This window comes from Theobroma cacao, chromosome 2 (assembly GCF_053813885.1).
Source record: "Theobroma cacao isolate CCN51 chromosome 2, ASM5381388v1, whole genome shotgun sequence".
NCBI classification, from domain to species: Eukaryota; Viridiplantae; Streptophyta; class Magnoliopsida; order Malvales; family Malvaceae; genus Theobroma; species Theobroma cacao.
Genome location: NC_142640.1, coordinates 165,468 through 182,476, shown reverse-complemented (window position 1 = coordinate 182,476; position 17,009 = coordinate 165,468). Strand labels below are relative to the sequence as shown.

The 17,009-nt window shown below is 40.4% G+C and overlaps 5 protein-coding genes across 5 annotated transcripts; 2 read left to right on the top strand and 3 right to left on the bottom strand.

The window, feature by feature from the left end:
- The first annotated feature begins 91 nt into the window (after window positions 1-91).
- Window positions 92-2,285, top strand: CAT5 (cationic amino acid transporter 5). The gene has a single exon (XM_018115208.2). The coding sequence runs from the start codon at window positions 411-413 to the stop codon at window positions 2,175-2,177; it is 1,767 nt and encodes a 588-aa protein (XP_017970697.2). The 5' UTR covers window positions 92-410; the 3' UTR covers window positions 2,178-2,285.
- A 111-nt stretch (window positions 2,286-2,396) lies between these two features.
- EMB1025 (Pentatricopeptide repeat (PPR) superfamily protein) lies at window positions 2,397-5,425 on the bottom strand. The gene has a single exon (XM_088803626.1). The coding sequence runs from the start codon at window positions 5,183-5,185 to the stop codon at window positions 3,275-3,277; it is 1,911 nt and encodes a 636-aa protein (XP_088659752.1). The 5' UTR covers window positions 5,186-5,425; the 3' UTR covers window positions 2,397-3,274.
- A 1,262-nt stretch (window positions 5,426-6,687) lies between these two features.
- Window positions 6,688-9,770, top strand: OTP84 (Tetratricopeptide repeat (TPR)-like superfamily protein). Its single transcript, XM_018115205.2, has one exon. It carries the CDS (start codon window positions 6,883-6,885, stop codon window positions 9,514-9,516), a length of 2,634 nt encoding a protein of 877 aa, XP_017970694.2. The 5' UTR covers window positions 6,688-6,882; the 3' UTR covers window positions 9,517-9,770.
- LOC18606997 (uncharacterized) lies at window positions 9,642-11,051 on the bottom strand. The gene is made up of 2 exons (XM_007040932.3): window positions 10,037-11,051; window positions 9,642-9,955 (listed from the first exon to the last, which is right to left on the bottom strand). Exon 1 carries the CDS (start codon window positions 10,811-10,813, stop codon window positions 10,043-10,045), a length of 771 nt encoding a protein of 256 aa, XP_007040994.3. The 5' UTR covers window positions 10,814-11,051; the 3' UTR covers window positions 9,642-9,955; window positions 10,037-10,042.
- Window positions 11,052-11,197: 146 nt separating this feature from the next.
- Window positions 11,198-16,107, bottom strand: LOC18606996 (vacuolar-sorting receptor 7-like). Its single transcript, XM_018115207.2, has 12 exons — window positions 15,444-16,107; window positions 14,131-14,823; window positions 13,952-14,040; window positions 13,768-13,837; window positions 13,482-13,565; window positions 13,284-13,360; window positions 13,093-13,174; window positions 12,548-12,630; window positions 12,382-12,445; window positions 12,131-12,259; window positions 11,766-11,869; window positions 11,198-11,685 (listed from the first exon to the last, which is right to left on the bottom strand). Exons 1-12 carry the CDS (start codon window positions 15,754-15,756, stop codon window positions 11,569-11,571), a joined length of 1,905 nt encoding a protein of 634 aa, XP_017970696.2. The 5' UTR covers window positions 15,757-16,107; the 3' UTR covers window positions 11,198-11,568.
- Between the last annotated feature and the right edge of the window lie 902 nt (window positions 16,108-17,009).

Sequence of the window (17,009 nt, the reverse complement as noted above, 5' to 3'; positions counted from 1 at the left end):
GGAACGATGGCTGGAATGCCTCACAATTTTTAATCCTTTTTGGATATTCGATCAATAGCACATGAGACTGCACATGATATAGATTCCTTAGCCTGTCTTACACGTTATTACTTTGATACTGTCTAAAATATCCTTGACCTTGCATCTCTTACTTTAATGCTGTGTGGCAGTGGCCAGTGGACGAAATGGAGGCCTCACACTTGGTAACAGTCCAAAAGATCAGTACGTTGTCAGGCACGTTGTTGTGACAATGGCAGAGTATAGAGACAGCCCATTTTTGTCTTAATCTTCAACGTCAAGTCAACCACCGTGTCAGGGATCCCAAAATCATGGCTGCAACAATCAATAACTGAATTTTAAGTAGTTTACACCCAAAAAAAAGCACCTGTGAGAAACAAGGAAACAAGGCAATGAGTTCCATAGGAGAACAAGGTGATGAGCTCCAACATAGAACCTACTGGAGATGGGGCAAAGATGAATTCTTACCAGAAGAATCATTCCAAAATTGGAGCACTTATCGATCAGCTCTATTGCAGATATGTTTCCGATTCAAGGACCGTCTTATAAGCCGCTCTGATGATGCCAGTGAGATAGCTGAACTTCGGAAACAAAGTGAGAATGACATGAAACGTTGCCTCACCTGGTGGGATCTTACCTGGTTTGGATTTGGGTCGGTTATTGGAGCAGGCATCTTTGTGCTCACTGGCAAAGAAGCTCACGATCATGCTGGACCAGCTATTGTCTTGTCGTATGTTGCCTCAGGTATTTCGGCAATGCTTTCTGTATTCTGCTATACAGAGTTTGCAGTAGAGATCCCAGTGGCAGGCGGATCATTTGCTTATCTAAGAATTGAATTAGGAGATTTTGTGGCATTCATCACAGCTGGAAACATACTTCTTGAAAGCATTGTTGGAAGTGCAGCAGTTGCCAGAGCATGGACTTCTTACTTCACAACTCTCCTGAACCGTCAACCAAACTCACTACGTATCCATACAAATTTCAGAAAGGGATATAATCTCTTAGACCCCATTGCAGTTGCAGTTTTGGCAATTTCTGCAAGCATTGCAATGATCAGCACAAGGAAAACTTCACAATTAAATTGGATAGCAACTGCACTGAATACTGTCGTAATCTTGTTTGTGATAATTGCAGGGTTTGCTCATGCCAACACATCAAATTTGACACCCTTTTTGCCTGAAGGAGTCCAAGGGATCTTTGAAGCAGCTGCTATTGTTTACTTTGCTTATGGTGGATTTGATAACATTGCCACCATGGCTGAAGAAACAAAAAACCCATCAAGAGACATACCTTTAGGATTACTTGGATCAATGTCAATCATCACTGTTATATATTGCTTGATGGCACTCTCCCTAAGTATGATGCAAAAATACAGCGATTTAGATCCAGATGCTGCTTATTCTGTGGCATTTCAGAGTGTAGGAATGAAATGGGCGAAGTACCTAGTAGCTCTTGGTGCCCTTAAGGGGATGACCACTGTCCTTCTGGTAGGGGCACTTGGACAGGCACGATATACTACTCATATTGCACGAGCACACATGATCCCACCATGGTTTGCACTTGTCCATCCAAAAACTGGAACTCCAATATACGCCACGCTTCTGATAGCTATTTCAAGTGGTCTCATTGCCTTCTTTTCAAGCTTGGATGTCTTGGCAAGCTTGCTATCTGTGAGCACTCTATTTATATTCATGATGATGGCTGTAGCACTTCTTGTGAGGAGATACTATGTGAGGGACATCACACCACATATAAACCTCCAGAAGCTTGCAATATTCCTGCTGATAATTATTACTTCCTCAATGGGAACTTCAGCCTACTGGGGACTAAGGCCTAATGGATGGGTGGGATACATTGTAACAATTCCCCTTTGGTTCCTCGGGACTATGGGGATATCAATATTTCTGCCCCAGCAGAGGACACCAAAAGTTTGGGGGGTTCCACTGGTTCCATGGTTTCCATCATTGTCAATTGCAACAAATATCTTCCTGATGGGGTCTTTGGGATCTGAGGCTTTTATAAGGTTTGGAATCTGTACAGTAGTAATGCTGGTTTACTACATTCTTGTTGGTCTCCATGCAACTTATGATATGGCCCATCAACAACAAAAGCTAGAGGCCCTGAAGGTTAAGGACGAAGATGAAGCAGGGAGAGCATAGGCTTAGTTTATCATGTTCCACTGTCCAACAGTCTTTTCTGTCAAGTTGATTGTGTTGCACCATCTAAAGTAGGATTTTCATAATGTTCAATGCTGCTGTCTTCAGCTATGAATCCTCTGTTTTACAGTTAAGATCAAATCATTATAAGTGTTACTCCCCAAAAAAATTTACTTGTATGAAACAATTAAAAAAATGACTCAATAAAATATATTCAGACAGCAAAAAATAGTACTTCGCCTCCAGGACATTGAAATCATTTTCTGCATTTAGGCACCAAAGTAATAATTTCATGCAGCCTTTTATTTAGTCAATTGCAGTTTCCATCTATGCATGTCTGTTTGGTCAGGGGAGGAGAGGGGGTATGCAACAATGAATTGCAAGTCACTTATGCAAATGACCTACAAAGCTGATACAATTCAGTGTTTTTTTTTTCTTTTGAAACTTCAGTGTTATAGAGGCTGCTTTTCATTTGATTAATTATGAAGCCCAATATGTGTTTGCGGCATATTGCAATGCTTATAAAAGAAATAAATGTAAAGTGCTTCAAGATCTACCTGATTTTCAAACTCCTTTAATGTGGCTTGGCTTCTGCACCTTAGGCAAAGTGCACTCGGAGCAAATGCACATACTAAAAATTCATTCTGACTCCATATATATGTAGATACATGAGCACATACGTTACTGCATGCATTCAAGCTAGGTCAAATGACAAAAAGTGAACACCCATATGTACAAGGCCCATAAGTCGTTTACCTTTCATTGTCAGTCTCCTCCAACCTCCTTTTACAAACTCTTAAGCATCCTGATTGTCAGCCACATTCTCCGTGTTTGTAGAGTATAATCACAGAAATTAGAAGAGGACTGGACTATCTCCCGTTCAAGATAAAGATTACATGTTAAAAGTGAGTTTCAAAGCATGTCTAGAGAGGACATTTTGCAGAAAACAGATTGATATGTGTCTCCAATAATATTTTGCAGGTCCATCCTCACTAATAATTCTTCAACATAACTATGATTGGGAAAAGAAATGCATCTTGCTTGGTGACAAAGAATTCTTTCAGAAGTGACCATGAAAAGATATCCCAACCAAAAAAGAATTAACAGTATATGTTTCTCCAACACTTGTCAATGGCAGCTTGAATTTTTTTAGGTTTGCAGAGCTCTTCGACAACTCTTGCCCAAGTAGATGCTTTTGGAGGCAAAAATTTCTGCAGCATCACTTGTACAATTTTGGAAGCACCAAAAACTCTTTGCCTCTTAAATAGCCGGATAACAAGCTCATCTAAAAACTCCCTCCCATCTTGAGGAGGGTCTACCTTCTCTCTCAAAGTTCTCAAAAATATATTGCATGTTGCTATGTCAGGATCACAGGCCTGATCCAGCATGCTATTTAAGAGATCAACGGCATGGGAGATGCTTTTTTGGTTGCATAAAGCGTTAAAAAGTATATTATAGGTGATCACATCTGGTTGAGATTCAGCCTCCTGGTAAAGCATCTCATTAAAAAGTTTCAAAGCCTCTTCTAATGAGCCAGCATTGCAGAGGCCTTGAATCATTGAACTGTAAGCCACTGCATCAGGTTTACAACCTTTATCTAACATGTGTCTCCATGCCATCATAGCTTCACTGAGATTCCCATCCTCACAAAGGCCATGGATTAATACACTGTAACAAACCTGGCTGTGAATACATTTATGTTCTGCCATGTCCTTCCACACCTGAACTGCCTTGTGGCAATTGCCCGTCTTGAAGAAACCCTTCATCAGGGAGCTATACGTATAAGCATTAGGGATGCAACCCTTCTCTATCATTTCAGATAGAACTTCCTCAGCTTCATTTGGCTTTCCTTCTCGGCACAAGCCATCTATAAGAGAGCTGTAAACAACAGTGTTTGGTTTATATCCTTTTTCCATCATTTCTGTCCATCGTTTCATTGCCTCCTCAGACTTACCACCCTTGAACAACCCGCTAATAAGGGCTGAGTATACATACTCATTCACTCCATACCCTCTTTCCTCCATAGAAACCACTAGCATAACTGCATCCTCCACCCTCCCTTGCTTAACAAGCCCATTAACGATGGTTCCATATGTGATGTCATTAGGAATACAATTACTCGATACCATGCGATCTAAAAGAATAACCGCCTTATCCAACTTTCCCTTCAGACACAAACCATGAATGAGTGTATTATAAGTGACTTGGTTAGGAAGACAACCTTTGAGAAACATATTGTCCACTAGCTTTGCTGCGCGAGCTAAGTCACCCTTCTTGCATAACCCATTAATTAATACATTAAAGGTAACAGGGGTAGGGAAGCAACCCTCAGTTTGCATCTCATCTAACAAGGAAACAGCCTCATCAATCCTGTCCTCCTTGCACAATCCATCCATCAAGGTACAGTAAGTATAGACATCGGGCGCACACTTCCTAAGAGGCATTTCTCTGAACACCTCAATTGCACGATCGACCCATCCCAACTTACACATGGCCTTAAGAAGCAGATTAAAAGTAAGCACATTTGGAGAAATATTGGTATTCTTGGCACTAACAGAGCAATTATAAAAGTCGAAAGCACGATGATAAAAACCCTCTTGTATAATGACATTGAGAACAGAATTAAAGGACTTAACAGTGGGTTTGCAATGAAATTCATGAGGCATCCTATGGAACAAGTCTACAGCTTTCTCCGGTAAATGGGCTCTCCCATAGGCCTTGAAGATGAGTAGGAAATACTTCTCAATAAAAACTCGGTTTTGGAGCTTCATCCGGCATAAAACATCGTGTAAAGAAGCAAAATCAACCTTGTGGGCATAATGGTGAATGAGGGAATAGCAAGTGGAATCGCCCAATCTGAAAGAACCGGATTGGGGAGCGGAGTTGAAAAGTTGATCGGACAGAGGGGTGGGCTGGGCTCGGGAAACCTTACTAGGGAATGAAGAGAGGCACCTGCAACTGCAGATTGAGTTGGTAAGGAGCTTTGTCATCGTGGGGTACAGTGTGAGCATGCAATGAGCTTTTTTGCTAAGTGCATGTAATTAACTAACGTTGGCAATGGCACGTGATTCAAAATTCAACAAAGTTTTTCTAATTCTCTTCTCTACAAAGTGTCAGTTTAATTTAAGCAACAAGCTTTAAGCCGACAGCCGACCGGAGAACATGTAGATTAGAGATGGATAGGTGGTTTAGTTTGATTTGGACTTTGGAGATTCGTTCCGCTTAGGCTTAGGCTTCTGACAGACACAAGAGCCCGATACCTTCGGTACTAGTACTTGTTTACTTTTGAAGTTTTAAGTAACTCTGCTTATGCAAACGCAGCCGTTTCGCGCCACCCTATGTTAGTTGACATTGACATTGACGGTGACTCAGTGAGTCTCCAAGCCTTCTACTTTTTATTTAGACAAGAGAAATTGAAGAAAATGTTCAGCACTCGGCATTCAGGCAGCTGCTACAGAAGCAGAGGAGACTATCTGCAGGATAAAAATAGGATCTTCCAATTTAACCATATTTTTCCCTGCCCCTCAGTAAATTGCGGATCCCATCGAAATCCTGTGTGTCCATCATCCAGCGAATGTAAGATTAGAAATTATCCTTGCTTAACAGGTCAGCCACAAAGAACAAATCGAACAGATTGACAGATTGTTGAGGCCAGTGAACAGTCCCAGTCAAGATAGCTAGACTGTTTATTTTAAAAGATTCTTCAAGTTTTCTTACAATGTGTTTGGAAGTTTTGCTTCCACTCTTTAAGTTTTTGAAGGAAACCAATTTGGTGTGGTTTAAATAAAGTTGAAAGAAATCACACGGATAGTGAGAAAATGGTGAATTACCCTCAAAATACAGAAAAAATTTGATTCATAGAGTTGAGAAAATGGCATGATTTTGTTGAACAGATAAAGATTGATGATATCTTAGCAGCAGCAGCTTCGGTTGATGATGTAATCTTCTCCATATCTTCTTCTTCTTCTCTCCGCAATTTAGACAAAGATAATGTTCAGTTCCGGGTAAATTGTCTGCAGTATTTTAAGGCTTAGCCTGCCAGTGACTTGATGATAATGACATACCATGGTTTCCAGTTCATTCCTACCTTTTCCGTAAGTTTTTAGCATGGAAGATGGATATTCACTTTGGGGAGTTTACAGCAAATCTGTTGTGGCCACTCTTCTGTGTTTTTTATCTATTTTTATTTCTGCATGTACAGGTGGGCGTGAATACTTTCTGTATTGCCATTTGTAACAGGGGACTTGTTTCGTGGCTGAATTGTGTAGCCCGTTAGTTAGGTCTCTTTGTAACAGGGGATTAGCAGCTGAAGGGATATTTTTCTACCCTCTATGCATTTTTTCTGGCAACCCCCTTGCCAGCTCTTCAATGAAATGTTGTTGTTGCCCTTCAGAGGAAAAACAGAAAAGATACTGTTCAGTTCCCATGCAAAGACTCTTGTCTGTTTTCTTCTTCATCTTGTTTCTTTTGTTCGAGTCTTTTACACCACACTCTGACTTCCATCCGAAGACAAAGAGCCTAGAAACATGAATGCCCTTTTCGTAATGCCAAAGCTAACGATTTGGATCTTTGCACCTTGGTTGGCCCTTGGACTAGAAGAGTGGACCACCCTGAACCCAAAGTGGCCCCAATTTCTTTCAACTATCCATTTAACTAACTCCTTACTGTGAACTGTCAAAGGGTCAACAGCAACGGTAATAACTACCAAATGTCCTCTCACAGCCCTGTCCTCCCTTCATCTGCTATTGCTCCTCCTCCAACTCCAATCCCGTCCATCCAAACCCACCAACCCATTCCCACTAAGACCCGCTCTCTGTCTCAGGGCTCATGGACCGAATCTCTGAGATCAAATACCCGATCCAACCGGTTCCACCAAGCCATTTTAACCTATGTCAGCATGTCTTCCTCCGGTATCCCACCCGATCACTTCGCTTTCCCCGCTGTCCTCAAGGCCGTCACGGCTCTTCACGACTTGGCCTTGGGAAAACAGATTCATGCTCAAGTTCTCAAATTTGGGTACGGCTTTGGAACGTCCTCCGTCACCGTGGCCAATACCCTGGTCAATTTCTACGGTAAATGTGGGGACATTTGGGATGTGTACAAGGTGTTTGACAGAATTCACCAGAGAGATACCGTTTCTTGGAACTCATTCATTTCCGCATTCTGTCGGCTTGAGGACTGGGAGGCTGCATTAGAGGCCTTTAGGTTAATGCTCCTGGATAATGTGGAGCCTAGCTCATTTACGCTGGTGAGCATCGCGCATGCTTGTTCAAATTTGCCCAGCCGTGACGGCTTACATCTTGGAAAGCAGCTTCATGCATACAGTTTAAGAATAGGCGATGCAAAGACCTTTACTTATAATGCTTTGATGACTATGTATTCCAAACTAGGACATCTCAACGATGCTAAGCTGTTGTTTGAGTTGTTTAAGGAGCGTGATTTAATTTCATGGAACACCATGTTGAGCTCCTTATCTCAAAATGATAAGTTTACAGAAGCATTACTGTTATTACACCGCATGGTTCTTGAAGGTCTCAAACCTGACGGCGTCACAATTGCAAGCGTGCTTCCCGCTTGCTCACACTTGGAACTGTTAGACATTGGGAAACAGCTTCATGCGTATGCCTTGAGACATGATATTTTGATTGACAATTCTTTTGTTGGCAGTGCTTTGGTTGATATGTATTGCAATTGCAGAAAGGCTCAAAGTGGTCGTCAAGTTTTTGATTGTGTCATAGATAAAAAAACTGGTCTTTGGAATGCTATGATCACTGGATATTCACAAAATGAGCATGATGAGGACGCCTTGATACTCTTCATTGAAATGGAAGCAGTTGCTGGGCTCTGTCCCAATGCCACCACCATGGCCAGCATTGTGCCTGCATGCGTGCGCAGTGAAGCATTTGTTCACAAACAAGGAATTCATGGGTACGTAGTGAAGAGAGGTTTGGCAAGTGACCCCTATGTGCAAAATGCACTTATGGATATGTACTGTAGAATGGGGAAGATACAAATTTCCAAAACTATATTTGACAACATGGAAGTCAGAGATATTGTGTCTTGGAACACAATGATAACTGGTTATGTTATTTGTGGGCATCATGATAATGCACTTCTTCTGCTACATGAGATGCAAAGAGTTGAACAAGAGAAGAGTGCGGATTATTATGAGGATGAGAAAAGAATTCCTCTTAAACCTAATTCTATAACCCTTATGACTGTCCTTCCTGGTTGTGCCACCTTGTCTGCACTGTCAAAGGGAAAAGAGATCCATGCATATGCCATTAGAAACATGTTGGCATCAGATGTTGGGGTTGGAAGTGCACTGGTAGACATGTATGCAAAATGTGGCTGCTTGAATTTTTGTAGAAAAGTTTTTGATATCATTCCCCTCAGAAATGTAATCACCTGGAATGTCATTATTATGGCTTACGGCATGCATGGCAAGGGAGCAGAAGCCTTGGAGTTGTTCAACTGTATGGTGGCAGAAGCATCTAAGGTTAAGGAAGTCAAGCCTAATGAAGTTACTTTTATAGCTATATTTGCAGCATGTAGTCACTCAGGGATGGTAAGAGAAGGCCTAAACTTGTTTTATAGAATGAAGGATGAGTACGGGATCGAACCTACACCAGATCACTATGCTTGCATTGTGGATTTGCTTGGCCGAGCTGGTCAAGTTGAGGAATCATATCAATTGATCAATACCATGCCCTCTCAATTTGACAAGGCTGGTGCTTGGAGTAGTTTGCTTGGTTCTTGTCGAATTCACCAAAATGTTGAAATTGGGGAAATCGCAGCAAGAAATCTCTTCTACCTAGAACCTGATGTGGCAAGCCACTATGTTCTGCTCTCCAATATATACTCATCAGCTCAACTGTGGGACAAGGCAAATGATGTTCGGAAGAAGATGAAGGAAATGGGGGTAAGAAAAGAACCAGGGTGTAGCTGGATTGAGTTTGGTGATGAGGTTCATAAGTTTTTAGCTGGCGATGCATCACACGCACAAAGTGGACAACTACATAAATTCCTTGAAACCCTCTCGGAGAAGATGAGAAAGGAGGGGTACGTGCCTGATACTTCTTGTGTACTTCATAATGTTGATGAGGAGGAGAAAGAAACTTTGCTTTGTGGGCATAGTGAGAAACTGGCAATAGCCTATGGTCTTCTCAACTACCCTCCTGGTACCACAATTAGAGTAGCAAAGAACCTCAGAGTTTGCAATGATTGCCATGAGGCTACTAAGTACATCTCAAGGATAACAGATAGGGAAATTATCCTAAGAGACGTGAGGAGGTTCCATCATTTCAGGAATGGAAGATGTTCCTGTGGGGATTATTGGTGAAAATGATCCCAAGATGACTTTGCTCTCAGGTGTAATATTTCTTAAGACTGCTATACTATCTAAACAGTACTTATTAACCATATTTTCTCCATTCTGACATTTGTTGTATAACGAACAATATAATGTATCAATTCAATACTTTCCACGATATATTAAGGCTCTCAGGTTTGTACATGTGGAAAAAATGGTTGAAGGAAAAAGCTATAAGATCTGTTCAATGATGCATTTGATGCAGCTTGGAAAGTTTTAGGGTATATTTTTGTCGTAGAAAGGCCCACATATATGCTCCATAAGGTCCCCAGCATAATCACTTCCTGTTCCGTCGGCATATCAGTTGGCCCTTCTATAAGAGAAGGCAAGCTTTGGCCAACTTGGTAAAAAACAGGACAAGCCAGGCCAGAAGTGGCTATCCATTTGTTCAAACCTACATCACTCCAAGCTTCCAAAATGATAACTTCATTAAATCTGCAAAGGCGAAAGGCAAAAAGGCTAGAGAGGGTATGACAGCATGAAAGCATACCTGGTACTATTGTGTCCAATTTCCGATAAGGTGATCCAACAAATCCAACACCTTGTTGAGAGCTCCAACACATGCAACACAAGGCAAAAGCTCTTCAAATGCCTCTGCCTCCCTAACTCTAGCCTCTCTCAGCAAACTCCTAACCACCTTTTTTCTGAGGCCTTCCCCTGGCAACAGATGGACCTTTAACATATCCCTCAAAACCATCAAGCCCTCAAGAACAACGCCGCTAGCACAGAACCTACCAACCAAAATCCCATAGGCATCCTTATCTACCGTACAAGGAGAGCCAGGCCTCCGCATCCAGTTGTATACTTTTAAGGCATCTTTATGCCTACCCTTTTTGAGATAAGAAGCAATGAGCATGGTGGAGACGGGCGTTAGATGTGGGTGAGCTTGTGGGATGTGGTTGAGGCGGGTCAAGAGTGACATGGATAGTTTCAAGTCAGGCTGGAGAGTGAGGGAGTGGATGAGAATGGAAACAGAGAGGGACTTGGGATTCGGGGAAGCGTTAGTGAGTAGTGCGGTGGTGGTTAGCTGGATTGCGGTTGTCAGGTGGTTAGAGAGGCAGAGACGTGGAATTAGGAGGTTGATTTTGGAGACTTGTTCCTGGCTTAGTGTCGGAAAATTTTTGGGTCTTGTGTTTAGATAAGTATCAGTTAGATTTGGTATAGCTGAAAAGGAATATGAGAAAATTTGTTGTTTAGATGGTTGGGTTTTCGAAGCTGCTATGGGAGGGAGAAGGAACTGAAACTGCTGCAGTTTCAAAGTCTTCATGTTTCTTAGTGATGGTTGCGATCAAAGTGTGTCTTATTTGGTAAGCTGCTACTGCAGGATTAGGTTTCTGAAACATTTTCTTAGTCTCAAAGCGGGAGGTCTTGAGTTCGACACGCGGCCAAAGCAACAGGATTGTAAATTATATAATTTTGTGCCCACAGTTGGAAACTGTAATATGGGAGGATGGCAGAGTCTGAAGTTTACATTAGCCATTTAGCCTCCCTCCTCCACAGGAGGAAGAAGATACAAAAACAAACTTAATTACTGAACTGTGCACAGTTCATGGTTTCAAGGGGCAATAACAAAATGGGAACTTAAAACCTGCTTACAAGCTACAACAACAGCAATCTTTAGTAATGATTGGAAAACGTGGAACTGGTAAAATTTTACAACAACCCTTTTCTCTTATTCTATTACTTTTCTTACTTGTATAGAATATATAGATCATGAGCCATCACATGATATTCAACCCGTGTTTACATGTCAACTATTTTATCTACAAACTACAAAGTGGGGAAAAAAATAAGAAGTAAAAATAAAAAAGAGGGTTCTGTTATCTGTCAAGGAAAATTTCTGTATAAAGATAAAACTTCTCATGGTAGCTCCATAGCTGGAAAACAAGCGTGCGCTGTGCGTATAGATATGATCACCAGCATAATGCGTAGTACTGATTGCTTTTAACCTCCATCTGCGACAGAACATGGTGAGTAACAGGGGCGTGCTAGCTCAAATAGCAACCGAGGATTAGCAAATATTTATGCTGTTGAGCCTTGTCGCAATGGTTGCGCCTCACTAGGAACTTCATTGTTATGTTGACTGTCAAGCGGCATGTATTGCGACATGATTGCCATGATCTCTGAGTCCATGTAAGACTGCAGGTGGAATAGAAATGAGATATGTATAGCAATCAAAGATACAAAATAATAAACCAACATATGTAGTTTAGACTTACCCGGAGCCTATATTTGTAGAATATATAGCCAACTAAACCAATGCCCGCCACAGCTGCCAGGACCAAGAAGGTGAGGAACCACCCAAAGCGTGATCCATTTCTCTCTGTAAGGAGGATGAACAATTTCAGATTAGAACTACTATGTTTGCAGGGGAAAACACTATTGCACTTTTATCTGTAATTAACTATGAACTCAGCATTTCTTCCTCAAAATGACAGCGAAACTCTATATCAAAAGCATTGAAAATGGAAATGATTGAGAAAATAACTGCAAGTACATGTAAGTGAGATTAATTTACTAAGGTAAATGAATGCCACAAGAATTCTCTGCCATTCAGAGTCATAACTTGAATTCATCGTCTTACCAATGCAAGCATCTTGCTCCCTTATGTACAGAAGGTCACCTTTACACTTGCACTCATATGAACCCCAAGTGTTTTTACAGGAGCAACCATCACACTTGCAAGCACTTCGTTCCTTGCATTCATTGATATCTGAAGCAAAAGCAGCAGATGGAGATGAAGAAATTCTGATGTAATTTAAAATTAAACACCTGAGGGGTTAAGAACAGACATAAAATGTTCTTTAAGTTGTAAAAACTGGAAGAACAAAGCACCTTCACAATTATGACCATCCCCTCGGAAGCCTTGTGGACACTGACAACCTTTTAACTGGTTTTCCTGCATTATGCAAAGGAGCGAGTTTGGTCAAACCACAAATAACATTACAGAATAACAGAAAATCATTGGAGAAAGCACAAAATAAGGAATAAATCACTGAACTGAGCAAGCTGAGAAAGTTAATCCATTTTTTGTTTCAGACCAGCAACCTCCGTTGTTAATTGTACATCTCGCAGGTCCAAATGCTGTAAATGGATGAGAAAAAGTAAGTAGCCATTTGGATGGATAAGATAACAAATTTCCACTGTGTAGAAGTTCAAAATTTCATGCAACTGCAATAAACTTCCCTTCTTCAAACCCCCAACTCACAGCCAAAGGATATAAACAATGAAGAAAGAAACGGAAAGGACTGCTAGTAACATAAACTTGCAACCATAAAAGCAAATTTCATCTGCCACATCGCCAGTAAACTGGATAATTCATCCTTTTAGAAGTATCTATAGGTAATCATGTGATTGAGGACCAATAACTTCAAAAGGTTAACTAAAAATTTGAAAAGCCAAAATATGCAAGCTGAATGCAGAACATTGAGGCATCAGAAAGATAACCCAATTCCCACCCTTGTCCAAACCACAAGAGAACCATCATCTATAATTGTCCAAATTCATTAAACAAAAATCTCATTTAACAGTAGGGGAAAGTTGCACCTTCGCAAGATACGTATCCATCTCCTCTATACTGCACGCCCTTCACAGTGGGGCACTCGCACACTCTTCCCCTGAATGTGTCCTATACAAATTCAACATCCCTTTTATTAGTAAAAGTACCCCTTTTAATGGAGTTAAAGTCTCACTGTTCAATTGCAACATAACATTATTGTGTACAATTTCTGTCTTACCTTGCATGCAGTTATGTTAGCTCGTTTATCACGCCAACAACCACCATTTCTTTCGAGGCACTCATTGGTTTCAAGATCTATGGAAATAACATGAAGCCAATTTTAAATAAGAGATACAAAAGATCTTTACATTCATACAAAAGATCTTTCCTGAATGTAAAGTTACTGCACCCAGGACTATAAGCAGGCCCAATCTACCTGAACTTAAACAAACTGGAGGTTCTGTGGTCTCCTTGAATCCAGCACAGATGGCCTTAAGCACAGCAGTTCTGTCCAATTTTCCTTCATAGCAAGCAAATCAAAAACTTCAGCATTTTTTAAGTGATTCAATAGAAATTTACTCTGAAAGCATTTTTAGGAAATTGTAAGATGAAAATGGATTTCTTTGATTGATTGATGAGAGCAAGGATAAAGCTAGTAGCAAGGTTGGAGAAAATGATATGGAACTTTGCAATATAAATCTCCAACATGCTATATAACAAACCTCGATATTGAGCATTGTTGATAACCAATGTTGGCAAAATGGTAACATCACCACGAGAACCTCGGCCAACCTAAAGTTCCACGCATTGTTGCAAAAGTAAGTTAATATTTTGCTTAATTTAAGATCATTAATCTTAAAATCTTAACTCTTTTACTTAATATGGACAAGAAATTAAGTGTATGACCTGACGTTCTTGCTCAGTTTTCAGGACTTCATTCTCGACATCGGCTTCAGGATCACCCATGCACTTTTTAATTTTCTCAATTGGTAAATCTGGTTAAGCATATGAAGCCAATCAAGCAAGAATGAAAGAAGATATGATAAAAAAAATCCCACAAAAAAAAAAAAATAAAAGGCACTAACCAAGTGAGCGCATGACATCCTCAGCACATTCTTTGCTATATCTCTTCTCTTTCATGGAGCACCTGATATGGAAATCTGTCACGTAATCCCACCAAATCCAAGACCTCTTGCTCTCATTGGCAACTCTGTGCACACAGAGCTGTCTCAAGTTCTCAAACACCACATCCTTTCCTTGATATCCCTCTCCAAAATCTTGTTCTGGGTCAGGAGCACAATATCTTCCATGGTTTATGCACTGAGACTTGCATTGACTGCTAAAAACAAAAGCCGGCGGACAAAACCAAGTTATGTAATGTGGTGTGAAAAAAGTGTAACCCCCTTTTTCAAGTATCTGCGCGTGGCCCTTGAAATTCTTTACAAAATTCATCTGCTCATCACAACGAGTCCCACACTCATCATTGCTATTCGTCCAAAGCTCATATTCAACTCTCTGGTCAGGATGGGGCACTGACTCCCTCCAGTCCATTTTTACCACAACATCTTCACCCTTCTTCAGGGCCTCCTTCAGGCTGTCACCAAAAGACTTTTCTATCAAAGCTGATGGAATTCCAATCTTCTCCACATACTCATTTGCATCACTGCTTTCCTCGGGAGAATCCATTGTTATTAGAGGTTCATCTATGCTATCAGCCACCAATACTGCTGCAGCACCAGCTTGTTGGCCATGCCATACCTTCAAGGCAAAGAAACACTCTACAAATGCAAGACAAGAAAGCAAGAATGATTTGATGATAAGACTGATCTAGAAGGCTCTATTTGTAAATTAGAAAAGAAAAAATCAAGCAAGGAGAACCAAATCAAATCCCTACCCCTAAATAAAACTACTTATACTGATGCCCATTCACATGCTGTTCATCAAGGGGGAAAAATAGAAAAAGGACTCCAAGCCGTTGAAAACAAAATACAAAACTGCCTATATTGAATGCATATGCACATGCTATTCATCAAGAAGGAAGAAAAAACTACTCCAAGCCGTTGAAAGAAATACACACAGCCGGCACCCACCTGTTCTTGGAAACGATTCCTTATTTCATGACCAATCAATCATGGAAATCAGTAAGAATTAGAAAAAGAGGGAGTCCCAGAAAGAATTACAATAGAAAATACTAAAAAGAAAGATACATGAATGTCCAAAGAATAGTATAATAGCAATTGTAAGAGTAAGAGGTACTTATGATTCAAATTCTTATGAAACAAGCCAAATTAAATGAGTTTAGCATCAACAAAATTAAAAAAAAAAAAAAAAGAAGAAGGAAAAATCTATAAACAGGGTTTTTGACAATATCGTTGAAGAGAAATGAATGGAGTAATACCTCCACGATCGAGGAGGAGAACGGTGGGGCGAGGAAGCTTGGACTTGAAGGTCACGCCATCAAAGGGTTCACAGCCATTAGCCCCTTTGTCTGGATAAACCACTGAGCCAATAATGAACCCTCCGTAGTCTGGTATTCCAAAGTTACCTATCGCACCGTCATGCTTTGCTCGCAGACTCAACGGAGATAGCACTCTGATGTTATTCTTCTCCACAACAAACCTTGCAGACACTCTGCTCAGTACAAGGATGAATGCTAAGAACAGAGCACTAAGTTTCTTGAAATATCGAACCATGCATATGCATGTCATCATCTTCAGGAACGACTCCACACCCTGGACTTGTGCTTGTACTTTAAATTATTCTATTTGTTTCTTCAGAGACAAAGAAACAGGAGAGACGAAAGGGGAAGGGAAAGATATATTGAGTATAGGCGTGTTCAGAAGACGACTCTTGGCAAGAGTCTACGGCACGGGTAGTGACTGGTGAGTCGTGAGAGGAGAGAAAGTCGCTGTGAAACATACATGGTAGTTTTATATTAACTCAAAGCTATAGATACAATATTATTATTCATAGGGACTGAGAGGAGAGTCTACTTTTCCTGATGGCCTAACTTTCTCAATCTAACTGTGACGTAAAGGAAACGACAGAGAGAAAGAAAGGACGGAAGGTGGTGGACAAAGTCAGCAGAACTACCATATTTTCATTGCTGCTGCTACATCTCAACTACTAAGCAAAAGCAACATCAGCGCCTCATATATATTTTTCTTCTACCTTTATTTATTCGTTTATATTTTTTCAATGTTTCTCTCATTCTGATGTAACATACTGTATTTGTTTCTTTCGATTGGATTACTTAAATCTTAAGGGAAAACGACCTTTTTCCGTTTTAATTAAGCAGAAACTGGGACTCAGGTAGTTGAGTTCATTCACCTTAGCAAGAGCTTATTTTGGTTTTGATTGTCCTGAGAATTGGGAACTCATTCACTCTCCCCTTTAAAAGCTCTGTTTGATTTGATTTTATCAACTTGAAAGTTGAAATCAAATCAGGGCTTTCCTAGTTAGAGGCTATCCATGTGTCAAATGATACCTCGTACCCTAGCAACAAGGGCACAACCTTTTGTTCTAAAACAAATCTAAGACCTAGACCTAGTAATTAATTGACATCATGACTGGAAAAGGAACAAGCCTGCTTCAATTTAATTGCTTTGATCACGAAACTCAAAGGAAACTTCAATATTAGCAACGACTGGCTTTGGTCGTATCAGCAAGACCTGTTCAAAGTCTTTATACAGATGTGGGACATTAATAGCCCAGCTTGCAAGGCAAGTTGGGGTGCTTAAAGGTTCAAAGACTTAAAAAGCATGAAAGCAAATATATTATGAGATAGACAGTCGGGTTAAAGCATCTGTTTGGAAGAAACTTTGAATGGACTGAAGCAAGTTATTCATCCCTCAAATGTGCCTTTATTACTCTCGTTTTTTCCATTTTAACAGAGAAGAGATCAATTTCTCTTTTCTTGACAATTATTTTTGGATGAATAATAGTATGGAAAATAAGCTTATAT

Excerpts from the sequence above, each read along its gene's own strand:
- CAT5 (XM_018115208.2), top strand. The coding sequence starts at position 411 with ATGAGTTCCATAGGAGAACAAGGTGATGAGCTCCAACATAGAACCTAC.
- EMB1025 (XM_088803626.1), bottom strand. The coding sequence starts at position 5,185 with ATGCTCACACTGTACCCCACGATGACAAAGCTCCTTACCAACTCAATC.
- OTP84 (XM_018115205.2), top strand. The coding sequence starts at position 6,883 with ATGTCCTCTCACAGCCCTGTCCTCCCTTCATCTGCTATTGCTCCTCCT.
- LOC18606997 (XM_007040932.3), bottom strand. The coding sequence starts at position 10,813 with ATGAAGACTTTGAAACTGCAGCAGTTTCAGTTCCTTCTCCCTCCCATA.
- LOC18606996 (XM_018115207.2), bottom strand. The coding sequence starts at position 15,756 with ATGATGACATGCATATGCATGGTTCGATATTTCAAGAAACTTAGTGCT. Across the intron at positions 13,361-13,481 it reads TCCAGTTTGTTTAAGTTCAG|ATCTTGAAACCAATGAGTGC; the intron begins GTAGATTGGGCC and ends TTATTTCCATAG. Across the intron at positions 12,446-12,547 it reads TAACTTTCTCAGCTTGCTCA|GAAAACCAGTTAAAAGGTTG; the intron begins GTTCAGTGATTT and ends TGCATAATGCAG.